At 42.9% G+C, this 26,497-nt stretch overlaps 2 protein-coding genes across 3 annotated transcripts in view; one reads left to right on the plus strand and one right to left on the minus strand.

The window, feature by feature from the left end:
- The window catches only part of slc44a5a (solute carrier family 44 member 5a), a gene marked incomplete at both ends in the record, with an annotated part of 30,602 nt that extends 12,787 nt beyond the window's left edge, over nucleotides 1-17,815 (plus strand). The window contains 19 exons of the mRNA XM_079173828.1: nucleotides 4,271-4,355; nucleotides 5,224-5,308; nucleotides 7,362-7,490; nucleotides 8,294-8,354; nucleotides 8,622-8,745; nucleotides 9,842-9,925; nucleotides 10,618-10,730; nucleotides 10,834-10,965; nucleotides 11,516-11,615; nucleotides 11,704-11,796; nucleotides 11,962-12,049; nucleotides 12,278-12,546; nucleotides 12,653-12,747; nucleotides 12,843-12,946; nucleotides 13,931-14,004; nucleotides 14,122-14,192; nucleotides 14,869-14,957; nucleotides 17,123-17,207; nucleotides 17,718-17,815. Of these exons, the coding sequence (XP_079029954.1) occupies nucleotides 4,271-4,355; nucleotides 5,224-5,308; nucleotides 7,362-7,490; nucleotides 8,294-8,354; nucleotides 8,622-8,745; nucleotides 9,842-9,925; nucleotides 10,618-10,730; nucleotides 10,834-10,965; nucleotides 11,516-11,615; nucleotides 11,704-11,796; nucleotides 11,962-12,049; nucleotides 12,278-12,546; nucleotides 12,653-12,747; nucleotides 12,843-12,946; nucleotides 13,931-14,004; nucleotides 14,122-14,192; nucleotides 14,869-14,957; nucleotides 17,123-17,207; nucleotides 17,718-17,815 (1,979 nt within the window). The remainder of the gene's footprint in view (nucleotides 1-4,270; nucleotides 4,356-5,223; nucleotides 5,309-7,361; nucleotides 7,491-8,293; nucleotides 8,355-8,621; nucleotides 8,746-9,841; nucleotides 9,926-10,617; nucleotides 10,731-10,833; nucleotides 10,966-11,515; nucleotides 11,616-11,703; nucleotides 11,797-11,961; nucleotides 12,050-12,277; nucleotides 12,547-12,652; nucleotides 12,748-12,842; nucleotides 12,947-13,930; nucleotides 14,005-14,121; nucleotides 14,193-14,868; nucleotides 14,958-17,122; nucleotides 17,208-17,717) is intronic.
- A 3,357-nt stretch (nucleotides 17,816-21,172) lies between these two features.
- On the minus strand, nucleotides 21,173-26,245 carry atg10 (ATG10 autophagy related 10 homolog). 2 transcript variants are annotated; one of them, XM_079173989.1, is made up of 7 exons: nucleotides 26,143-26,245; nucleotides 25,274-25,386; nucleotides 25,016-25,168; nucleotides 24,673-24,859; nucleotides 23,137-23,234; nucleotides 22,947-23,044; nucleotides 21,173-22,867 (listed from the first exon to the last, which is right to left on the minus strand). In XM_079173989.1, exons 2-7 carry the CDS (start codon nucleotides 25,364-25,366, stop codon nucleotides 22,741-22,743), a joined length of 756 nt encoding a protein of 251 aa, XP_079030115.1. In that variant the 5' UTR covers nucleotides 25,367-25,386; nucleotides 26,143-26,245; the 3' UTR covers nucleotides 21,173-22,740. The 2 variants fall into 2 exon arrangements, with proteins under 2 accessions (XP_079030115.1, XP_079030114.1); XM_079173988.1 differs by having other exon boundaries at nucleotides 25,274-25,413; nucleotides 26,143-26,224.
- Nucleotides 26,246-26,497: the final 252 nt, after the last annotated feature.

The following is a 26,497-nucleotide window of genomic DNA, read 5'->3' on the forward strand; positions in this document are numbered from 1 at the left end:
TTTAGTTTGACACGGGACACAAACAGCGGCCTGTTTGTTTGACCATCTACATCTCTTACAAGAACAAACCCTTCATCCAAAACTATATTTACTCTTCAAAATAATGCGTTTTCTTTTTATCACAACACAAAGACACAAAATGAAGAGCTATGTGCACCTGCCGACTGAACACTGATGTGCTAGTATAAAACACTTTTATGGAGAGAGGCTTTTTCATTTGTAGCATGCAGTGACTATGAACACAAAGGAAGTGTGTTGATCTTCAAAACTCATAACAGTATCAGATACAGTTCAATACAAAGATGATATGAACATATTACTGTATTGTACTCTGGTGTTCCGTAGTAATGAACCCATAGAGAATCATCACCAAGCTTTTTAGCCTATTTTGGACCACTGTTTAAGTTTGCTAGCTTGCAAACTCTGTCCTCATATTAAATATTCTAATGCAGTGCCTCTGAAGTTATGGACCAGATGATTGTTGCTTCATGTAGAATTTCTCCGTTTCTGTCATTATCTCTGTCTTCCCGATCAATTTGGTTTTCAAGTGTTTCCCTGACTTATGTCCTCTATGTCCGTGCCCTGATCACATTGATTGTTTAACTGGCCGTTGGTTCAGAGGAGGACATGAAAGGAGAGACATTTGGAAAAGAGAGGAGAGAAAGAAAGAGAGAACGTGTAGAGGGAGAGACAGCACACTGCTGGGAGGCTTATCTGAGAGGCAGAGCGAGGTGTGAGAAACCAAGGCTGTGGAGGAGACAATAAGCCAGCAGAAATCACTACAGAAATCTCTTTGTTGCCAAATGTTCAGCAGCCCCAGAAGTCACAGCAGGACGTCGAGGGGGAAGCTGAATTAAAGCATTTGATGTTCTGGAGCACAGCTCCATATGAAGCACAGTCTTTGCTTACTCTGATACTGTTCATTCACTTCTAAAGCTACAGTAGCTTACATTATCCAAGGTGTTCATGTTGAAACTACGGTTGTCCTGAAAGCTCAAATTTAAAAAACACATGCATTCAAAAGAAAACACAACCAAATACAGAAATACATCTTTAAATACAGAAAACACATTGTCGAACCCGTATTAAACAAATTACAAACAAATACAGAAACACTCTTTAAATACAGAAAACGACAAACTCAACCTCTACGATGTTAAGCCACTTCAGAAGCTGCTGCTGCAGTGAAGCAGCAGGCAGAGCTTCTGCTTCAGCAGTGGAGTATGACATCATCTGTGTCCCAACAGGCAGCCCTTAAACCCCATTTACTAGTATGATATCACCCAATGGTGAGATCACTGGGAGCTTTCACATCCTGTTCATTTCTTACTTTATTTTATGTTTATGTGCAAAAACTATTAAATGATTCAGTGGAATTTGTCTTTTCAATATGTAAAGTATCTGAAACAGCTGATGTAAACCATCACGGACAGGACTGATGGCATACATTTAGATGTTTAATAACCAGACAGCAATCTCTGAAAAGTGAAGCCAATATTGAAGTGTTTTACAGCTGCATTCTCTCTACTGACCACCAGGGGGCGACTCCTCTGGTTGTATAGAAGTCTATGAGAAAATGACTCTACTTCTCTCTTGATTTATTACCTCAGTAAACATTGTAAACATGAGTTTATGGTCTCAATCTCTAGTTTCAAGTCTTCTTCAATACAGCATGATGTTCATTTAGTAAATGATGGTCCATTTAGAGTCAAACAGACCATAAAGCAGGGGATGCTTTAGGGCGGGGCTACCTTGTGATTGACAGGTCTCTACCACGGTGTTGTCCTTTCACAGTGTGCTTTCAGTTCATTAAAAGTCAGTTGTAACATTTTGGTCCACCCTGTAGTGTCCCTACTGATTGCAAACAACAAGATGGCGACGGCCAAAATAACAAACTCCATGATTCAAAACTTCAGTCCACAAACCAATGGGTCCCGTTGTAACAATTCACCTAATTATATGAACCTAAAAAGGGAAAAGTGCATACGCTAAAATGAAAGGGCATGGGTGGATCTGAATTGGTCAGGTATACAGACACTACATCTGACTGCGTAACAGTTGAAGGTACAAAAAACTGAAAGGTCTTCTCTATTATTCACTATAAGGACAGACCACATCAGACACAAAAGAAACCACACAGCCAGTTAAATATAACACAATATAATATAAATCAAATTCATTCGGCATACGGGATGCAGCTAAACAAAATAATCGGGTGATACATACGTGCTAGTACTATTTCAACCTATAGATGCTTTTGCTTGAGCTGCGAGTGCTATTCCTACTAGCACTCCTATTCCTGCTCGTATGGATGGGGCTCTTATTGCCACTACCTCAAATGTGTGTGTGTGTGTGTGTGTGTGTGTGTGTGTGTGTGTGTGTGAGTGTGTTACTGGGGGCTACTGGCTATAGGTGACATCACCCTATAAGGAGGACATGAATCCACAAATCCCATTGTACAAAGACTTGCATGCAATAACCACACGAGCCGTCACACCATACCACACCATAGCGTGTGTGCACACACTCTTACACAAAGAATCACTCCACTCCACTCTGCTACTACCAAACACTGATGACATCATTGCCGATGACATCACCCTCTCTCTCTCTCTCTTTCTCTCTTTCTCTCACATGCACCGTCTGCACCTTGTACTTAGCCTCCATCTGTTTTTTGTCTCATCCATCCTTATTTTCAGAGCCACACACACAGACTCTCTCTCTCTCTCTCTCACACACACACACACACACACAGTATAAACATAATCTCCTTTCTCTTCACTCTCTTCATTGTCATTAATTACACCAACCACTGCGCTGTAGATATATGAATGTCACAATGATGAGACGGTTTACTAGTGAGGAAAGGCAGGTGATCAGAAGCCAGTGTTTCAACACAAGCTAATTCCTTTGTGTAGAGAGGACAGTCAACTTCTCCACCAGTAGCATAGAAAAAACACAAAACCGGGCTGTCAAACGATATGCATCTGTTCATTTATTTGAATACTTCTTCCTTTCCAAAAATATGAAAAAAAAAGGATTTGAAACAGTTAGTATGAGGCACAGGAGCAAATGCCGACCAGTATCTGCACAAAAGAGAACGGTCGTATCTCTTTAAAGGTACAATGTGTCAAATCTGGCCAGAATTTCAGTTTCAAACATTCATAAAACGAAGGCTGTTCACTCGTATCAGCCTGTCCCAAATAAAGGCCGACTGTAGTTCTCTGCAACTGAGGGACAAAAAGACCCCGGCCTTTATTTGAGAATAACTTTGGAGCACCACTTGTCACCACAATATCAAATTACATTAGATTGGTATATACATGATGGATAAATACATAAAAAGTACAATGTGAAAGATGTGGCTGGAATTTTAATAGTAAAACAATTAAAAAGACGTCTATATGTGTTGCGGAGATATCTACTGAAATGAGCAGCTCGCCCGTCCTGTCTTGTAGTACCACTTGTTCCCAGAGAGGCGATAGTGAGTCACTTTAGCGTCCACTCTGTCCTCAGTCTGGTCCAGTAGTCTCCTGGTGACGGCTAGGATGAAACTAAAATAGGAGTCATTTTCTCGATTTCTTGCCCTCTGCTGCTAGTTAGTAGTTGTTTTTTTTTTTTATAACTTATGACTGTAGATTTAGTTTGTATCGTAGTAGAGGTGAGTTGCCGCCCCCTGGTGGCCAGACATTACACATTGCACCTTTAAAATCACTTTGTATTACATATTTATTTAACATTTTACATTGATTTCATGTTTCAAACGAGTCATGATGCAATGCTTACGGACAACATACAGATTATGTTGTAATGTACTGTAGTAATGAGGTTCATACGAGCATACTAGTACAAACTAGAAGATAACAGTAATACGAATGACTTTGGCAAAGACAAACCAAGTGCAGGAACTCAAAACCTAGTACAGTAAATCACAGTATTGAGATTTATTTTTTCTAATTTTATGCAACGGCACTGTTTTGGCACAGAGGGATGACGGATGGTTGAAAATAAGCAAACACACACACACACACACACACACACACACACACACACACACACACAGATTCCTCCCATGGTTACTGGATGTCTTAGTGCCTCTCTGTTGTGTTGTACATCAGGGTTAGATGGATTGCGATAGTTAAAAAATATATTTTTTTTTTAAGTTTAAGGTCTTTTAGTAGCTTTAATACCTCTCTATATATACGTATATCCACACTGTTTCTCTGCTACAATGAATGATCTGTCCGTCTTGTCTGTCTGTGGTCCCCAGCCTGGTTACATGGGGACCCCAGGAAGGTGCTCCATCCAACAGACAGCTATGGCCAGTTCTGTGGTCAGACGGGGACTTCCAACGCGTAAGTCACTGTAACCCTCTACACACAGATCCCTTTACACCCTACAGTCTCCCACATGTTCACATGGAACTCAAATCATCTTAGTTCAGTGTTTATTTATGTTGCATATTTGCCTGAAAACATTGGAACATATTGGTTCATTATAATTTATTTGATCTGTTGACAGCATTTTTATGGGAAAAATATGGACCATTTTTTAAACCTAATTATTCTGTGTAAGATAAACTTGGAAAGTTACTGCAGCTAAAGAACTTCCTAACAAACTAGAAAAGAATAAAACACGCATGTACCTTGCATCATGTGATGATATCAATGTGGGACAGTGCTGATGGGACAGACACTGATTTGTCTCATCAGTGAGAAACTGTTTGGAGAACTTTTGAAAGTTTCCAGACACTGAATTAGGACACAGTACATATTTACTAACTCTCTCTGGGATGAAAACAAAATGCTACTTACAAGCACTAGGCGGTCTTCAAACTCTGTGTCTTTTAAATTGATAAATCATGCTAAGAATTGTGTGTGACTACTCCAAAAAATAACTTGGTGCGACCATAGAGGTGAGGGAAGTGAGCAGGCTGCAGGAGAATGATAAGAGGATGTGTCTGTCAGTCTCAGAGGATTCAGTGGGATGAGTGGCTGAGACCAACGCAGTATGTTTTTCTTGTGTGTGCTGCCATCTACTGGTCATTCATTGTTGCTACATGCTGACGAGTTCTGTCACTCCACATATGGATGTCTACTACACTATTACTGGATTACTTTGACACTGAAGAAAAATAGAAAATGTGATGATTCTCAGTCAAATTCTGGAATCTTAAGGAGAAATGTGCACTATCTGTGTGATTTTTAATTAATTTTTTTGCAGGAAGAAACCCATCCTATTCTATTTCAACATCTTGAAATGTGCCAACCCAGCTATACTCATCAACCTGCAGTGCCCCACAACGCAGGTACTCCATTTACTACTACTGATGCATATCTGCTGCAGTAACACAGCACCACTTCATCTTACACCTGCTGCTACGGATTTATCGTGTCAGTTTAGAACAACACTGAGATATATTGAATTAAATACATTCTCACTTCCAACTTGTCAAATGCAGATGCTTGCTCAGAGGTCCTACGCTTCAAAATGTGACGCTCTATGTTCCCCTCTAGCCTTTGAGAACAGATTGTGATTGGGGTAAAAATAAGTTTGTTAAGTAAAATAAGTAGGCTGGTTGCTTGAAATAAGTATACTTGTTACGTAACTTAAATATGCGATGTTAATTAAGTATGTAAGTTACATAACAAAAGTAAAAGAAGCAAACATTGGCTAAGTTTCACAGCGATCTCCTGGGTGAATGTCCTGTGTTTGTTTGACTCATCCATTTGCCCATCCTTACACTGACTCTCTCGCTTATTATACTGTCATTGCTCTCAGCATCGAATAATTCTCTACGTCATAACAGATGGGTTTACATTGGAGTTAGGTAAAAGCAGTGGTGGGCCGTCAGGGCCAGCAAAGCCTTCTCTGCTGGCCCTGACAAAATCACAAAATTATAGCTATTTTATTATTCTATTATTTTTCATAAATACACTACATGCATGCTAAATATTTTTCCCATTAGCTTATTATCTCATTGCATAGCTACTACTTCCTCAGTTGCGCTTTTAAGTAGAGCTTTTATCCAATCAGATTTCACCCCTATGCTGTCTCTTAAGTAAACAAATCCTTAAAAAAAAAGAATCCTTCAGATTCACAAGTGCCTCCATGTGCAGTTTAAGTGAATGGGGACGATATTGTTGATTGTCATAGTGTTCAACCAATCAGATCTTTAGTTTGACATGTTGGGCGTATTCTTTGACGTGTCAGAGCTTCTAGCTGGCCTACAAGTACGTCAGCATCAACGTGCAGCTTGATTGGTCAGTGGGCTAGCGTGACTGTTGTGAAACTAGCTAGCAGAACTTTGTAGTAGTAAGAGTTAAAGTTTAAAGATATGTAAGACTTTACGTGACATTACATTTTTAGTATTTAGGCATGTTGGGCGGTGACAATCCCAATATCTGCTGCCTCTGTGGAGCGGACATTTTCAGCCTCAAACGCATTAAAACGTATTCAAGAAATACAACTGGGGAGGCTCGACTGTCTTCACTGGCGTCCATGAATCCAGAAGGACTTCTTACTGGAACTGAACCGCACCGATGTAACGTTACTGTACAACCGCGTCATTAAACTGTGTTAACAAAGAAAGGAGGATGGACTTTGTCTTTAAGTGAACAGCAGCTTTGGTAAGTGAAGTGATTTTTGTGTTTTTACATCTGCAGTAGTGTTACTACTGTGTTCATTTTTCTATGGTGTTGTTTTTATCACATGGTTAATATTGTTCCTCTGATGTGAATAATATTTGAATGGTGCTCTTCAGTGTGCAGCGGAATGCGTGTTTTAGCGCCGCAGTTTTGCTGAAATGTGCAGAGGCCTGTTGAATCCTGTTATTTGGGTTTTATGTTATTCTACCTGCTTTGTTGTCATATAAATATATGTGACTGGTTGTTGTGAGTTTGTTCTTGTCATTGTGATAATTACATTGATTTTGACGATATGCATTGTCCGTTAATGACGAAGCATCCCGTCATGCTGGCGTCATAATGAGGTTATTAGGAGGTGGTTCAACTGTAGTAGGACAGCACTGAAGGCACAGGTATACAATGAACGGGTGAAAGTCTGGTTGATATCAGACGACGAGGGGCACTGACCAATCGTTGGTATTTGACGAGTTGGAAGTGAGAGCACGGTGGTCATAGCGTACGGGTTAGGGTTGCAAAAAGTGCCACATATTGTATAGTGCTTATTAACTTAGACAAGATTGCAGTTGTTAATTAAAAAAAAGTACTTGTTACTGAGATTGATGTTTACTAGCTAACTGCAACTTTGTGTTGGCATTGATGAAGGTTAGATCCACATGTCCATTAACAGTAGTCTATCAAATCACAAACGTAATGTCTGTGTGCATTTTCTTCCAGATGTGTGTGTCAAAGTGCCCGGACAAGTTTGCCACCTACACTGAGATGCAGCTGCAACACAAACTCAGCAGGAGTTACTGGGAATATTACAGACAGTTCTGCAAGCCTGGCTTTAATAACCCTAACAAGGTACCAACACTGACGCATTGTATGCGTTCATCATTACTTGATGTGGTTTGATAAGCTGTGATTAGGTGAAGACCAGTATTGTGAGGGTCAAAGAGGATCCTGCTTGAAACTTTAATAGACAGAATCTTAAGGTATTGCCAAGGGGCTAAAAGGTGAAGCCAAACGCCTAATGACCCTTTTAAAGCCGGCGTCTTTAAACATTTGTATGTATGTCGGTAACAGAAGTGGGGTTTTGCCTCAGCCATCCAGACGTCTAACCGAGCTTTAAACATTGAATTAAAAGGTTTACCAGCATCAGAATGTCTGGTTGTTAAGTGTTCGCTTGTCAGAATCAGCGGACCCAAGTTCTACAGAATTCTAAAAAGGATCACAACCGTTTCAGAGTAACAGGTGTTTCAGTGTCATGAGTGACCATGTTATCTGGTGACTTTCAGCCAAATGCTTCCATTGTGGCTCGTAGTAACTTACGTAATGGCTGTCGTAGATAATAAATACATACGAGTATGTATTTTAAATTGATGGAAGACCAAGATGGCAACGTCTAAAATGCTGAACTTAAGGCTTCAAAATCATAGTCCACACACCAATGGGGGACTACATCCACTTCTCATATACAGTCCATGGGTGCAGTCCAGTATCGGACTTTCAAATACATCTCGAATACATCTTGATGAAACCTGAATTCTCCCTTTTCCAAAGTTCGAACTAACTTTGTGTGTGCTGACCAAAATTCTTCACCAAGAACCAGAACTCTCATACATGCTGTCATTGTAACCCTCCTGTCTCTCCGCTGTTTCTTCCAGCCAGTATCTCAGGTTCTACGAGATGAGGACTGTCCCTCCATGATTGTACCCAGTCGACCATGTAAGGATGAGATCCCCCCCCCTCCCTACCTAAAATTAACTAGTTTTGTTAATGCTTCAATTTTAAAGTAGGTTGTATAAGTCAAATTAGATGTTTTTTTCACAGACCAAAGTCATAAAAAAAAAAACGTGTCAATGGGCTCATCACATAAATCACATTTTATTTACATAATAGATGGGAGTGGATAATCAATTGAAATGTGGATATTAGCTCACAATGTGTGTGTGTGTGTGTGTGTGTGTGTGTGTGTATGTGTGTGTGTGGCAGTTCTCCAGAGATGTCTACCAGACTTCATCACTCAGAATGGGACTGTGACTGTAGCGAACAGAACCAGCTTTAAAGACGCTCTGGAAATGGCTCGTAGTGTAACTGAACTCCAACATGCTGCCAAGTACTGTAACTTCCACTACTTCTTGTTTTACATGTCTGTCTTCTGCTGTGTCCACTTATCACTCAACAGCACTAACGAGCTAACTGCACTTCGTCCAACCGACACGTTTCCCTCCCCTCCACCGTAGCTGTGCCTACGGTGTGTGAATGAGTTAGTCCGATAGGCAGGTGGCACTTAGCCTGCCATCAGTGTGTGAATGGGTGAATGATGACAAGTAGTGTGAAAGCGCTTTGAGTATACAAGTACAGTCCATTTACCATTACAAGACCCTGCAGGGTGACTTACCTTCTTATGCTTCACTAGTTTCTATTTTAACTTCTACATGTTTAAATATTATCTGCAAAAATGAATGTCAGACTTTGAGTGTGGCAGTGAGAGGATATTTCATACGATGGCGTGTAGGGCAATAGAAATAACAAAAAAAATTGTTTCCGACATTATAGCTGTACATTTACAAGAAAAAACTTGCATTTTCTCTGAGATTGCAGTCATACATTTTAAAGAAAAAAACGAGACTGAATATAGGAGGTGCTATAGGAAAGGCATTGCATATCTCTAAATCAATGCACGCTTGGTTTTCTGTCTGTATATATTTACAGATGCTCGCACTCCCTTTCAGCTCGATCTAGGCAGTTTGAATGCATTTACCATAAATGTCAGTGTGGTGTCAGCTGATGTGACCACGGAAATGCAGGTGGCGGCTTGAATAAAAGTTTTCTTTCTTGTAAATTTGTCCGTTTTTTCTTGTAAATGTATGACTTTGTTTTTTCTCTGAATATTCCCCCCTTCCCCTGCTGCCTAATTTTGATTATGTATTACATTTCTTTCTACATTTGCCCTAATAGGCCGTTTTCTTTTTTTTAAATTTAAGCTATATACAGTATATTGCTGAACAATAGCTCATCAAGACCTGGGATTGAAATGTGTACAGTCAAGTGTTAGCATCTGGCTGATGGACAAAGATCCTACAAACCTGGCATTTCTCTGTAGCCTAGTGTCTTTGTCTCTGATGTAACATTGAAAGAACCGGCCTCTGTTTTCTTTCTCTGCTTCACTTTTGCTCAAATAACTCCTCCTCCCCCTCTCCTCCATGCAGGGGTATAACAGGACTAGTGGACACTAAGGAGCTGGGCATGAAGATCGTGGAGGATTACGTCAAGTCATGGCCGTGGATACTCATGTAACTACACAAACAGCACACACAGAAAAGCCACAACACCTAAACGTGTCTCAAAGATATTTAGCTACCGTTGAGCCTCACAGCTGGTTGTGTCGACATGAACAAGCATCAGTAGCAGCTAAGTTTTGAAAACGTTTCTGATCAGCAGTTTGTTGTTGTCACCATCACTTACCTTCTAAATAACATGCACATTTACTTGATTCATTATTATTTGACGGTTACCACTCCAGTAAAATTCACCTAAAACGCCTCTCCAAGGCATACCCAAAGTAAATTGAAAGCTGGGTTGTGTTGGTCTTAGTCGAAGATATCTTAGTGGATTAGTCATTTTCAAATGCTTTTTCATACACACGTTAAACATAAGATTTAGAGCGGTGCTTTTGAATGATTCTTCGTGGAGAATCTCAGTTTTACACACCTGTCGATGACTAATCGATGAGCCGACTCAGAACGTCTTCGGTCCAGGACGGCCCTATTTACAACTCTTCTCTGCTTGTGTTGCTATCACACTACATCTTAGCATCCATCCTGTAGCAGCTACTAGTGATTACAGAATGTGATGTCATAGTTCTTTTCTCTGCGCTTTTAATCACTGTGACAAACCTCAAATAATTTAGTTTTAGAACCAGTGAGACAAGATCCGGGTGATCTATGTGTTACCATATTGTTGTGAACTCTCATGTCTGTGACAGAGGCCTGCTGATGTCCTTGGCTGTCAGTCTGATCTTCATCCTGCTGCTGAGGTTCACAGCTGGGTGGCTGCTGTGGACTACCATCATCACCGTCATACTGCTGCTGGCATACGGTGCGTTGTGTCGGGATGATTCACATCTTAGCTCGTCCTTTACTGCTGCCTTGAGGAGAACAACTTCTTATTTCATGAAGTGTCCGTGTGTGTGTGTGTGCAGGTATGTGGTTCTGCTCCGTGGAGTTGTCCCGGCTGAGACACAGGCCAGGCTCTGATGTCACCATTGTAGAGGTGGGGCTACAGACTGACCTGCAGGTCTATCTGCAACTCACACAGATTTGGATCATACTATGTAAGTCCGTCTGCTTTGGGAGATTTCACAGGAAGTCATTAGAACACAGATTCTGACTTTTGAATATATTCCAGAGTTTTCTTCTCCTAAATGTATCACTTTAATCTGAGAGAATAGCAGATTTTTTTTCCCCTAAATGTACGACTTTCCTCTCATGAATATGTTTTTTCTCAGAATATTACCCCTTTACACCGGCTCCTTGATTCATTTTGTATTTATTGTTTTCATACAATGTTCCTAATACATATAGTGGGTCTAATTCAACCAAGTGGTCAAATAATGTGTGCTTGTGTACTTTATAAGGGAACTTAATGTTGTATTAATATCATTGTGTACTTTTTTATTTTGATGATTTGGCAACATTGTTGTTGTTTTTTTACTTTCATGCCAATAAAGCCACATTGAATTGAATTGAATAGTAATTCAGACGAAGAGAATCAGAAATAATTTCTATACATTTCCAAACAGTAATCTTTGGGGGGGATTAAGAAAGCAAAAAGGTAAAAAGTTGAACATATAACGAGCATGACCTCCTGTTTGTGTTTGTCAGTGGCGTCTCTGGGGGTGACAGAAGCTTCCATCTTGCTGATGTTGATCTTCTTGAGAAGAAGAGTGCGAGTGGCCATCGCCATGCTCAGAGAGGCCAGCAAGTACGAACTCTAAAGACATCTGCAGAAATCAGATCATAAGAAGAAAAAACAAAGAATTGTATGATGACAGGTCTCTCTGTTGTTGCAGAGCCATCGGTCACATCATGTCCACGCTTTTCTTTCCAGTCATCACCTTTCTCCTGTTGACTGTTTGCTTCTCCTACTGGGCGGTGACTGCCGTGTATCCTTCACTGTGACGAGAAACAACAATGTTAACTTCTTGTAGAGCAGAGAGTTAAAATATGTATTTGTAAAACTCTTCAGTGTCCAGAGGATAGGAAATGTCATTTCTAGTTCATCAACCAGCTTGTTAGTTGTGTCTTTAACCAGCACTCTGTGGCACCAGTTACCTCGCGTCCTCAGGGGAAGCTGTCTACAAAGTCATGTCTCCTGATGTCAGCTGTCCCCATGCCAACAGTACTTGCAACCCACAGGTACAGTCAGACAGTAGTATTGCCGTAGTAGTAGGTGTATTGACTTAGGTTTTAGGGCATTGTGGGGTACTAATCAGTCAGCTGTTAGCTCTGTTAGCCAAACACACTCTGCTGCTAACTAGCTCTCCTTCTACTGACATAAGACGGGCTTCGTTGTAGTTGCGCTCATCATTTGCTAAGCAGAGATAACAACCCTCCTCTGTTCTCGCCCCTCACTTCTCTGTCAAGACCTTCAACAGAACCAACATCTCCAAGTCAGCGTTGTGTCTGGGCTCTCAGTGTCTGTTCGCCTTCTACGGTGGGGAGACGTCCTACCACCGCTACCTCTTCCTGCTGCAGCTGTCCAACCTGCTGGTCTTCCTCTGGCTGGTCAACTTCAGCCTGGCCCTGGAGCAGTGCACCCTGGCCGGGACGTTTGCCAGCTACTACTGGGCCAGGAGGAAGCCTCAGGACATCCCGCCGTGTCCACTCTTTTCATCGTTCAGCAGGGCCATCAGGTCAAGACCGAGCCTGGGATTCATCATGTGGCACATTGTATGCAAAACGACACAGACAAGCCTTGTGCGTAGCAACGTATTGAGCTCTTCCTCTGTCCTTCTTCAGGTATCACACGGGGTCTTTGGCATTTGGAGCTCTAATTCTTTCAGTTGCCCAACTGGTCCGGATCATACTAGAATACCTGGAGCAGAAACTAAGAGGCAAGCGCACTAACACGTATACACAATGTGACTCACTACTACTATAATTACTACCACTATCACTGTACCAATCTTGTACATGTGTATCCGTGTAGGTGTTGACAACAGCCTGTCCAGGTTCATCATGCACTGTCTGCAATGTTGTTTTTGGTGTTTGGAGAAATTCATACGCTACATGAACCGTAATGCTTACATCATGGTGAGTCGATTAAAGGTGCAATGTGTAAGATGTGGCCAGAGGTATCTACTGAATTGAGCATGTTAACCAGCTAACCCCGGGCCTGTCCTGTCTTGTAGTACCACTGGTACCTCCGGAGGCGATAGTGAGTCACTATAGCGTCCAATCTGTCCTCAGTCCACCACGAGAGGACCAAGAAGTAGAGCTGCCCCGAGGGCTTGTCAATCACATTTAACGTTTTAATAGCTTGTTTATTCGATTAAAAATCCAATTCCTCTGCTTGTTCCTCCCTGCCACCACGAGGCAAGTGAGGAGAGTGTGTGATGGCTCTGGGAGACGGACCCACAGTCATCAGTAAGTTTGGATTCAGCCAGTGAAAACCCCAGCTCTGGTTTTGATCACATGGGACTGCCCCCGACTCCCTGCCGCAAACTTGCTGTTGCTGAGGTCACACAGCCCAGACCCAGCGTTCCACCAGCCCGCTGTGATCCCCGGTGCTGGTTTTTTTATGCCGAATCCGAGCCGCCACAGCCACCAACTGAAGCTCCGTCCCCCGGTGCTGCCACACGTTCCCTGGGGAGATCAAAATGAAAACATGGGACGTTCGCCTCGTCTCAGCTACCCTAAACCCACGGCAAGAAACACACTATCAAAGCGTACACGGACCGTTCAGTGTCACAGTAAACACACAGATGGCTTACTGAACCACAGGCCGACACCACATGTGAAAACTATAAGATGGCAGAGTTTTATTGACTGTCTCTCAGAGTTTGAGCAGTTTGGTTGAATTTTGCGTGGTAGCTTTTTTTTTTTAACTGATGACTGTACTAGAGGTGAGACTGCTGCCCCCTATTTGATTGAAGCATGTGGCCACAACTTACACATTGCTCCTTATATAAAGTGTTTTAATGTCTAACCAGAGTCATATGAATATCACTGTTCATTTTGTCAACAACAACAACCCTGTGTCGTTATGAGAGCTGTGTTCTGTCTCTTCTCCACTAGGTGGCGATCTATGGTAAGAACTTCTGTACCTCGGCCAGAGAAGCCTTCTTCCTGCTGATGAGGAATGTGGTCAGGTGAGGCTTTTTTTCCAAAGGTTTATAGTTTGGATACATGTTTGTGATGTTATTATGGTCTTCATAAGAGAGGCTGATCATTAAACCCTGTGAACACACTCTACTGTGTCTCCACAGGGTTGCCGTTCTGGACAAAGTGACGGACTTCCTGTTGTTTCTGGGCAAAGTTCTGATAGCAGGAGGAGTTGGTAAGTGATAGTACAAGGCTCAAGTCTGACGGCCTTTACAAACGTAGAAGGGCGTGACGAATAAATTACATGAAAATGTGAAACACTCACCAACATATATTTTGCATCAAAACTATTCATACCAGCTGCGATGCGAATCAGCAGGGATCCCGTTGACCCAGAGCAGCTTCTTTATCGAGTTTCCTTTCAGTGGAATGCTCTGAGTGAGTTTGAGTTCCCTGGTTAACAGTTAAACAGTGTACATGTCAATGGCTTTTATTGTGAAAGGTAAGAGCAGAAGGAGTGGATCTGGTCTGCAATGAGTTATACATTTTGCCTTCTTGCCTCCATATTGTTGTACACGTTTGTGTACATTTTGATTATGTCCCTTCCACACAACGGTATTGTTTGATGTCCTTATTCGAGTGAAATCTCAGGAAAAACACCTTTTTCAGAAAGAATTGTTTTTGGTGTGTAAAAAGCTTTCATGTTAAATGTATCACATTACACATTTCAAGCAACCTGCAACTTATTTCTGAATATAATGATATGGTTCAGAAAAATAGTATAGAGATCAGAGAAGACAGCAAGAAGATGTGTCACTCTGTGTGTGTGTGTGTGTGTGTGTGTGTGTGTGTGTGTGTGTGTGTGTGTGTGTGTGTGTGTGTGTGTGTGTGTGTGTGTGTGTGTGTTTCAGGTGTGATTGCATACCTCTTCTTCACGAGGAGGATCCCTGTTATCCAGGACGAAGTACCCAATCTCAACTACTACTGGGTCCCCCTGCTGGTCAGTCTCTCTCTCTCACACATACACACGCACACACACGCACACACACGGACATGTATGATGTCTTTTGGCATTATTGTTAAAAAACAACGTGTAATTCTCGAAGCACCTCAAAGGGTGAAATGCACCTCTAACTTTGCTGCCAAGCAAATACCATCTTGGTGCTCCTTTTTTTAAATTCACACATATTTAAATTATGTAATTGGCAAAAAATATCATCAGTGCAATATCTTTAGTGAGTGGGACTTTGAGACGGGGCAGATAGTGGTTGCAAATGATGCGCAAGTCATGGTGCTATCAGCGGCTGCATGCTAACCATTTATTGTGAACTCAGCCCTGATTTGGGGACAACTTATTAGCTGCAACTTGTGTCAGGGAGACACCCTAAATCTGAACAGTAATCAACAGGAAAATAAATGATACCAACAAGCAATGAAAATACAAAGAATGCATTTATAAAAAATCAGCCCTGTCTCCTAAAAATAACTTTCCCCCAAAACTAAAATTCATTCTCAATGACGTTTGACTAAAAATGTATTTTCTCCCTTTTCTCCCTGATAACGTTTGTGTTTGACATATTACAAATACGTTTCTAATCGACATTTTAACACTTTAAACCTTTTTTCCCTCTTCACCACCGCCTCTCCTTCGCACTAATTGCGGTCAGAATACTACCGCAACACGCCGCCTGTCTCCGGCAGAAACGCGCTCATCCAGGCCGAGCAATGAGGAACATTATGCGGCTACAATACCTCCACAAAGACCCGCGGGTAAAATCCGGGAGTAACCGTGACTCTCTTAAGGGTTAGGTTTGGGTGGGGACGTGGCTTCCTGGTGGAGGTTAGGGTTAGGGCAGGGTTAGGGTTAGATGGATACAAATAAATAAAACATACCTCCACAACACCCCGCCACTCTCGGCTCATTCCTCCCCAGCAACGAGGCACATCACCCGGCCACAATACCTCTAGAACGTCCCCCGGGTGAAATCCGGGTCTTGGTTGTATGGTTCCGAGTGGCGGGCGCTCACCCGTTGGCGCCGGACGCGCAGCCTCCACCGCCCCCGTCGTCAGGTCCGTCAGCCCTCGGAACAGGCCGCGGGGCAACAACTCGTGGGTGGCGGGGGAAGAGGCGAGGCAGATCACAGAACAAATAGACTAGAGCAGCGGTTCCCAAATGTTTTAGGCCACGCACCCCCTTCTACATCCCGACCGGGTTCATGCACCTCCAATCCCCCACACCTTAAAAAAAGCAGCAGAGCCTATTTATAGCTGCATAAAAATCGGACCAATGAGAGAACAGTTTGCTCGCGCGTGGCGTTTGTGTACAAGATGTTAAATGTTGCAGAGTGAACACAAACCGAACAAAGGGGCAACTGCAACATTGTATCATATTAATCCCTGAATCGGAACAAAGCAAACGAACTACAGGTGTGAAAACACCCTGAAACACTGCGACAAAGTTTCAATACATTTCAGCTACACAAGGCGTCACTTTAAAGAGCAGTAAGGATGGCGAGGACACGCGCACAGGCTCAGGCCCACTGTGGATTTGGGCAATCATTGCCAATCCAAGTGAAGCCCAGACCAGATCATTTTCATCATGTTTCCTCTTTTTCTTCCCAGTCTGATGCTCACTCTCGTTTCCTCTTTTTTCACCTTGACTCCGCGATGGGCCGATGTGCTCCCGATCTGTCTGTGCTATCCCTTCCTCCTCTTCGGTCTCCTCCGTCTCTCTCGCCTCCGATTCCTCCCTCTCTCTCTGTCCCTCTCTCTCTGTCCCTCTCTCTCTGTCCCTCTCCTCTTTTATGACTGATAGCTTCAGATGTCCCACAGACAGTTTCCCCGATTTCAGCCAGTTAAGCATATTTGCATGAATGTTGCTGAATTCTTCCTCTCGTGCACCCCCTAGAGGCAGCTCACTTTGGGAATCCCTGGACTAGAGTATGGCAAAGATATGTTGATTAGAAACGTATTTGTAATACGTCAAACACAAACGTAATCAAGGAGAAAATACGTTTATGGTCAAACGTAATTGAGAATGCATTTTAGTTTTGGGGGAACGTAATTTTTAAGAGACAGGGCTGTAAAACATATACAGTGTTAAGACAGTCCGTTTTTTACGTCATTCTTGCTGTAGTTGTCCAACACGTGTGTCTCTCTCGTCAGACGGTGGTGGTCGGTGCCTACCTGATCGCTCACAGTTTCTTCAGCGTCTATGCCATGTGTGTTGACACGCTCTTCCTCTGCTTCTGTAAGTAAACACGGCCATTACTGTGTTCAGGACTGGTGTTTTGTAAGACATCATAAAATAGTCCAGGTCAAGTCTACAAACCGTGGACAAACCCTGTGTCTGAGTTCGGCACACGGTATTATTCACACTAATCAAATGAACTGGACTTTGGGGTCAAGTGTACTTGGATCAGAACCCCGTCCCTTGATGTGAAAGCCTCGTCTGTCTCAGCTGGTTTTAAATTCTAGAAAATAATTCTAATTGCCACACTGTGTAGTGTGAATTCTGTGGTCACATGATGTTCATCTCGTCTGCATGTGTCTATTTCACAACACTAACTAACGTCTCTTTCTTTTTGTCTCTACTTCCCATCCACACATCTCCATTTGACCTTTGGCTTCAAACTTGGAACTCCATCATACCCATCCCTCCACACGTTCATCATCATCCATCCACCCATCATCCATCCATACCTACTTTTTCTCCCACACTTCCATTTGATCTGTCCCTCCATTTAATCGATCCAACCAGGTGATGACTTGGAGAGACATGATGGTAGTTCAGAGAAACCTTTCCTCATGTCCCCAGAGCTGCACAGAATTCTGGGAAAATCCAGTCAGTCGCGTTGATATCCGATCCTCCTACCCACTGTGTCAGCAGCCAGTCTGGTCGGTCTTCATCCAACAGTCCTGCACAGACGTCACCTGGCCAATGTCTCCACAATAGAAATATGAGACTAGAGAAGGACGACGGGTCTGCTCCTCTGTGGAGACCCTGTGTATACTAAGTTCAATAAACCTGTGTCGACACACAGGAGGGCAACTCCTCCTGAAATCTAAATGTGAACAATGTATTAAACCAGTACTTCAATCAGAAAGGAAGACTTTTTAAAACACAACGAAGTCAGAACCAGATGAAGGTTAACATGAGGCCTCTGCTGGATCCAGGAGGCTCTGCTGCAGCGGATCCCTGCTGCAGCAATGCGCTGACTTCCTGCCTGTGTTTTTAACTCTGTGCGTCTCATGTAATACTTAAACCCTGAGATGAGTAAGTGAGAAGAATGCCGTTTTGTATTCAGATTCAGGAGTGAATTCACGAAAGGATCGCTCTGCGAATACGACGTAAAGAAACTGTGTAGTTCTCAAAGCACCTCCAACTGTGCTGCCAAGCAATAGTGTCTCAGTGCTCCTTTTTTTATTTATTCAGACATATTTATTAGATTTTTATTTAATAGGGATAACGTAATTTAACAGTTGTAATACAAAGCATGACACTGATGTGCTACACAGAGAGTTTAACTCTATTTCATATTTTAAACTATTGTCCCTCGTTGGGTTTTCACATTCAAATGTAATTATAATATATATTCATACAATTGGAGCAAAATTTGGCCCTTTTTATGCAAATGAGCTTCAGTGCAAAAGCAGTCCAATTCACAAAGATCAGCACTGATAGACACACACAGTTACAGTGAAATTATTTGCGTCTTTAGAAAGTTGGTGATAATAGAAGCTCGGTTATGAAAGGCATCCCTTCAAACTCATTTATGTGTGGGATGCAGTGACAGTTGTATCATGAAAAGTGAATGAATAAAGCGAAAGACACATTTATGGTACCTCCTGCCATAAGTAAGTAATCTGTTTTCCTCGTTAATGGTGTTTTATTTCACCAACCAGCACATGTGTGAGAGGCGTATACAGGCACGATGGAAAGAAAAGAGTTAAATGAGCCCAGGTGCAACCCAAGCCCGGCTCATATCAGTCTCCTGGTGTGGCGTGGCCTGGACTGTAGATTCACCTGAGACCAAACACAGTACAGTGTGCAGCTGGAGCTTCAGCCAGCCATACTGAAGACCTCACAATACACACAGTCACAAACTATCACTGTAACGTTCCTCACTTGTGTGACATTAGTATTTAATCAGTATATACTGTATAAGAACATCTACATCTCTCTGAAAACCAAGAGTCAAACCCACCAGGTCTTTAGGATTAGTGCTTCCTTTTCAGTCCAGTCTTGATATATACGCTTTTTATGATGTAACAGAGGAAGTTCTGCAAACATGTTATTTTTATTTAAAAGGGACCATCATAGCTTTAAGCGTATTTGCATCTGTAGTCTCTTGGCAGGTAAACACAAGGAAAGCACAATAACAGTACAAGGTGAAGACATAATACAAAGATATACAAACAAATAACAACACACACATGTATGTTTGTCAGATAAAAGCAAGTCATAAAGTCCATAAGACTCAAGGTCAGTGACTACAGGGTGAGCAGCCTTTAACAGACTCAGATCTGCTGTATTATGAGGAAAACACTGTTCACAAGGAGTTCAAAATGATTAGCTTTTGCCACGTTAAACCACTCTTCATTTTTATAAGATGGATTCATTGTTGTATTTGCAATGCGTTTTTTTTATTTGTAATTTCGGACACAATGCAAATATTGATTTACAATACAAACAACGTTGGACCCAGCACTGAGCCTTGTGGAGCCCCATGTGGGAAGTCAGATTTATCATTGTTAATTTGCACATGCTGAGCTTTTCACTGCATTATATCTTTTGCTAATGTCGCAGTACAAGTTTCCGTTTTTGTTTCCTCAGGATTACAATGTACCACAGGAAAGAGGAAATAATCGATGTATGCGTATGATTTAAAAGTAACCTTTAATTCTAGTATATCAGAGCTGAAACTCTTTAAAGGATCACACAGGTTCAGATCATTTACGGATTAGTGCAATCAGATATCAGACATCTACCTTGTTTATCATGTGGTCCACCTAAAGGGGGCAGGTCTGTGAATCAGGATCATCACCCTTTGGCTTTTCTAAAGATCAACTCGTGTTTTTAAGGGGACAGAAAAGAGAATCGGTGCGCAGCCCATCATACCAAACTAGAATACCAGCAATAGCTACAGAACATCAACAAAGTCCTTAAAGTAGAAACGATACCTTTCATTAGTTCAAGTTAAGCGTTCACATCGTCTGGTGAGTCACTGACGAGCCAGCTAGGTTACCAGATCCTTGCCAAGCAATCCCACGCTTGAAGGGTCAGCGAACATGTGGGTTTCCCCTCGTGGTACCACCTTCATTTAGCAGTTTAGATGAATCGAGCTTCAGGGCTCGTTCATCTTCATCAAAGAGCTTCCTCTTCTCGTTGGGTTCTGTGGACAGGTCTTCTAACCTGGCTACCTGCATGACTCGGATCTTGTCTTGATTATCATGATTCGCAGAGCTGAGGCTTGCGGTGCACCCGGCGGTCTTTGAGACCTTTGAGACAATCAGCGGAGCAGGGAAGGTCTCCGGACCCAGGATGTCAGGCAGTCACTTTTCCAGCAAAGCAACTGAGTTGCCCTTTGGGATTCAAGAGTCACGAGCGTCAATTCCAGCTTTCCAGCTTGTTTGTTTTGGATGGGAGTTCAGACACCTGTTTCTATACCCTTTATCATCGTTTTATCGTCCTCTACGTCATCATCTGATTTTCTGCCTGCCCCAGTCTCTCTGTGATGTCCGATTTGACCCCATTAACTGGAGTCAGAACTATTTGGAGCCAAAGTTGTCCTTCAGGGCTGCGATTGCCTCTCCCTGCTGTTGCCTAAGTTTATGGTTCTTAGCATATTCTCCTGTTTACTGTCGGTTAGCCCCGTCCTGAGCAGTTTGAGACCATTGAGTCGACATCTCACTCATACTTATTTCATTTAGGAATTCAATCGCTTTTAGCACAGGAGAATTGTTCAATTTAGTAATTGTTCAACTGGCTGAGAGATTATGCAGCTGCTAGTTCCACCCCTCCTTCCCCTTTCTTCATCTTAAGCAGTAAGCCACACAAGAGGTTGTGAGCGGAGTGCCTAAAGCCCCCGTAGCCGTTTTAAAATCACTGCCTCATGTGGCTTATTGTTTTTTATAAAAACACTTACTACACACACCTGACAATAAACACTCAGCAACCAAAAATGCAACACTTTATTGATAGGAAATAGTCGTTCTTCCGCCAAATAATGTAGTTCTTTAGCGACACTTATCAGAATGATGCAGTGAAAAGCATGCTTAAAGATTGGTGCGATTATTAACATTTATCTGGATATCTCCATTAATTAGTACAATTATTGAAGTACTGTTCAGACATGTTAGCACTCTTCTTTGCTGTGTTGGACTCTGCTGTGTATTAATCACCTCATGGGCTCCAGTACACCCAAACACTGTTCTTTCTTTTTTATCTTCCTCCTCTTGTCTATCTCTTCCAAACACTTATCCACACTCAGGAAATGACAATTCACAACAAACTCTGACATTAATCGGAGTAATAAACTACACCTGTGTGGGGAAGATTAAGCATGAAGGACAATATGCCCTCCTGAGACCTGATCACTGGACCACACAGATTCACACAGCTCGTGCTCAGCGATCATTACGATGTGTGCACATTCTGTTTTATCTCAGTTGATGTGGACATGGTGCAATTATGCTGTGTTGGCATGAAGGGTATATGTTGGGAAAAAACTAAGAAGTGTCCTGCGTCTCCATAAGGCCTCATGTGAACTTCCTCTGACACTAAGTGTCTCAGCTGGTTTGTAGATTAGGTGTCACAGATGACTACTTGGTGAGCATTTCATCTGTTTGTCCTAAATAAGAGATAATAAACCTGTTGAACACGTCAATGTTTACGCAGGGCTGATTTGCAACCATGACGTTTCCTAATTAGGATAAGATGACCCTTTAACAGGGTCAAAGTGATGTGTCCAGAACTGATGTGTGTTATCCTCAGTATATATCTCAGAGACTCTGACAGACGTCTGAGCAGCCTTGATGCATAACCTGTTTGTGTTTCAACTCCGTGTCCTTCTTGCAAGAATAAACGTCCTGATTTGTGATTTTTACATCGGTCTCGAGTGAATTTTTCTAACAGTATACAAAACATATTGAAACAAATTAGTTTCTTCAAAGGTTCTCTTTACGGTATTCAGAGCATTAATATAGAATGATACAACTATTATCTATATGAACATATAGAGAGTAACGCCTCTCCCTCTGTGTGTTATCACAGCTTCTCTGTGCTAGCTTTACACAGCCGGACCAGCCGCGTGTGCTTTTTAGTGCATGAAGGTGCACGTGATCGTGCCCCAGATAAACACTGTCAGCACTGTTAGCGTTGCTTGCACAGTTAGCGCAGTTATCACCGTTAGCTGCTTGCCACCGGCTCAGCTGTCGCCATGTTGAGAGCTGTGTGGAGGCAAGAGATATTCTCTCATTTCTTAAGGAATATGCCCCACGTAGACATAATATCTTAAGTAATACTAAAAGTATTGAAACTCGTTTTTTGACACAGGGGCCCTCTACAAAACACAGCCTCCAGATCAGGTACAAACGCAGAAGATACCCAAGGCTCTTACTACTATTTCAGGGTTTTTGTGAAATTAAATGAACACAAAATCATATGCCACACTAACAACCCTGTGCCTTCAGCGCCTCTGAGGATTTCGGGCACCGGGGCAGTTGCCCGGTTCATAATCCAGCCTCAGTACAGAGAGACTCCACGGGGGATGCCGACAGCCTTAGTCTGGCTCGGTGCTGCTGCCGGGCGAGGCTGCAGGACAGAGCTGGGTGGAGTACTTCAGAGGGACGTCCAGACCCACCACAGGACCCACAACACTGAGCCACGACAGCACGTAGTTCACCGGTCTGCACAGACACACAGAGACAGATATCTGATAAACACTGTATGAGGTGAGGAACCCTCTGCAACCAGTTTCTTTCCTACCTGTGTTGGTCCTGAACCGCCTGCAGCACGGGCCTCATGAATTCCTCTGTCCTGCAGGGGTGGAGCATGAAGAAGGGCTGACCCAGCAGAGGATGCTCCTGACAGACACAGAGGGGAGAGGTCAGTGGAGCTCTGAGGAGGGGGAGGGGGGACACACAACAACAGCTGACCACCTGCGTCCTGGTTTTACCTGCAGAGTGATGGTATTCAGAGGGCTGCTCTGAAGCCGAAGCCTGAAGCTGGGATGGACGGAGCTCCACACCTCCTCCAACGACAGGCTCCTCCCCTCTGACGTGGTGACACGCGAAGAAGAAGACGAAGCACAGATATCACTGAGGGCATGCACAGAAAATACTGTACACGTGTTTTACAGAAGAAACCGATGAGAACTTTTGTAGCTGTGGCGTCATTATGACGGTTATTTGTTTCTAGGGGTGTAACAATACACGTATTCGTATTAAACCGTTCAGTACGAGGCTTACGAACCGAACAATACGTTTGAATACTAGTGCATTTGGAAAATGCAGAAGCTTAAATTGTGGGAAATATAATGTTTTCGGTGGACTGTGTGACCTTTTGAACCCGGAACAATAACAAAAAACAGCTGAGGCCCCGCGTGTGTCTTCAGGGAGGCTAAGCTAAACTAGCTTAGCAGGAAACAACAGCAGTTAGCTGTTCCCTACTGATTCAAACAGAATCAAATGTCCGAAATAACCCCGTGATGATGGGATGCTTCGTCATTAACGGACAGGTCAAATCAATGTAATTAACAAACTCACAAGAACCAGTCACATATATTTATATGACAACACAAAATGTCAAGCATGACAAATCAATCCAGCAACACTGCAGCGCTAAAGCACGAGCCATTCATATTATTCATAAAAACGACACGATAGACAAATGAACACAGTAGTAACGCTTCTGCAGATGTAAAAAAACAAAAACAGTTGACTTGCTGTTGGGGAAAATCTAAATGACTAATTATAAGGTGTGCTTTAAAAGCTTGGTGTCCTTATGTGTCCTTGTTGTGTGAACTGCCTCACCACAGTTGTTTAGTCTATGCGAAAGAACACTCAGCAGCATGTCCTGGATTGAAATGATAATAAGGACTGTGGGAGCGTTAAGATGGGTACAGAGCTATGTTATGAGAACATAGCCTCCTGACTACTACATGGCGTGGAAGCCATTTTGTGTGTGTGTTATGCTTTCGTGACGTATTGCCTGTGACACTGTATTGTTTACTTGGTATAAATATCCGAGGCTCAGAGTCAGACCTCTGAGCAGCCTTGATCCATGTATACTGTATGTGAATCAACTCTGTCTCCTTCTTGCAAGAATAAATGGCCAATTGATTAATGATTTTCCATCGGTCTTGCGTGAATTTTTCTAACACTTGCCAAAGCTGCCTTCACTTAAAGACAAAGTCCATCCTCCTTTCTTTGTTAACAGAAGTCAGACGGAGGCTGTCGGTACCACGGTTTTACACTCTTACCGCAGTTTAACGAGCGCGTAGAGAACAACATAAAACTTAGAAATCTGTAAGGCTCTCTCTAGAGCAGGGGTCTCAAACTCATTTTCACTCTGGGCCACATCAGCATCATGGTTGCACCGGGGCGGAACTCCGCCGTGCGCGATACAGAGGGCAGAGGATACACCATAAACTTCATGTCACACAGTCAGAGTAGCAGTGTGTGTGTGTGTGTGTGTGCAGTGACTGTCTCACCCTGAGTGGAGGCTCTGAAGTAGAGCACAGGAGCAGCGTAGCTGCAGGAGTGCAGGATGTGATACTCGTACTGAAGCACCTGGCTGCTGCCTCCAGACACCGTACAGACCCCGTCATCTTCATCATCTTCATCATCATCTATGGCACCGCTAACGCGGTCAGTATCCACTGAGGCAACAAGACCAGACTGGAGGAGGTGGTGAATGGAACAAAGTTAATGATTGTGCATGTTATTAGTTTAACATTTTAGTTAAAGGTTCATCTTAATACCACTGAAGGATATAATTCAGTCATATTTAGTCAAGGCAAAGATGGAAACAAGATAAATGTTGGCATGTTTCACCTCTTCCTTCTCCCGTCCCTGCTGATCGGGACAGGACTGACAGGAAGTGCGTGGCTCCGAGTCCGGACCGGATCCTTCCTGGTCACGAGCTGGGCTCGGGTCGATGACGACCGACCTGAGAGCGGTCTTCCTCAGGTAGCCCTCCTCCGAACCCTGCAGCCCCGGATCAGAAAGCACCGTTAACCACGTTCAGGGGGGCCCACGGCAGGCTGTCGGGGGCCTCTGTCTATGACATGTGACAAGTCCAGACCTCCTCACCTGGACGGCCTTCCAGCTCCAGCCGTCGCTCAGCTGCTCCGACCGCTGCAGGAGCAGCCTGCAGCAGAGACGGAAGCTCTCCTCATCCAGCATGTGTCTGTCTTTGTGTGTGTCTGTAACAAGATATACCTCGTCTCTTCCTAATAGGAGTACATTACATTTTGAGACATCTCTTTGAAATCTGGCATTACAGAGTTGAATTTGTCAGAATAGGTGTTCCCTACTTCATTGAACATGTTATTTCACTGAGCCTGTCCTCGGTGAGGCTCTGTCCCGGCTTTCTATCTCGAACAGCAAAGAGACATTCTGATGATTCATCATCTTTTTCGTAGGCCCAGGTATATAAACAGTATATATTATATATGATCTATTTCTAGATCCGCTGACCTGCTGCGTGACAGTAGAAGCTTTTACTTGTTTTGCTCCAGTGAAAGTAGTCATTGTGCAGAATGTTATATTAACATTGCTGACGCATTCAAGTACAGGCAGCACTTTAGTATTGTTGCTGGCGGAAGTGTAGCTTCTTTAAAATACTTTAAACACTGTTGCGTATTTGTAGAATTAAAAATATATATATTTTATAAACTGTTCATTTTGTCTATGTGCATTAATCTGAATAGTAAGCAGTACTGTGCTGTCAGATAACTGTAGTGCAGTATGAAGTACAATATTTCCCTCGGAACTGTGGTGAAGCAGAAGTATAAAGTAGCAAAAATACTGCAGTACAAGTACCTCAGAATGCAGTTCAGTACTTGAACAATGCACCTTAATCTCTGCTACCGACGAGAGAATGTGTGTGTACCGATGAACCCTTAATGTTACACGAAGTCATCAGCGCATGCGTAGAACGTGACGCCGCGTGACGTTACCGTGTGGCCGACGGGAGGTTCCGACCCAAACGAAGCTCTTCAAACACTCAAACGCAGAGCTACAGACACCGGGCAGTTTGTATTCCACTCGTACTGCTGGACGAGTCGCACTAAGGCACAGCAGCTGCAGAACCAACGTTTCACTTCCGGGTCGGGAGATCACGTGACTACTACCGTCACCCTTTAAAATGATTATACAGATCTGTCAAATAACAGATTCATTAGGGAAGGATTGTCCAAATTGCCCAAATGTTTAGAAACCTCTTTATATAATATAGATTGAATTCAATATATCTTGTGTCATTTGTTGGTCTTCGAACTGTCGTTTGTCTTGTTGTTTGTCGGTACAACCGCT

Source organism: Pholis gunnellus, assembly GCF_910591455.1.
Source record: "Pholis gunnellus genome assembly, chromosome: 14".
NCBI lineage: Eukaryota > Metazoa > Chordata > Actinopteri > Perciformes > Pholidae > Pholis > Pholis gunnellus.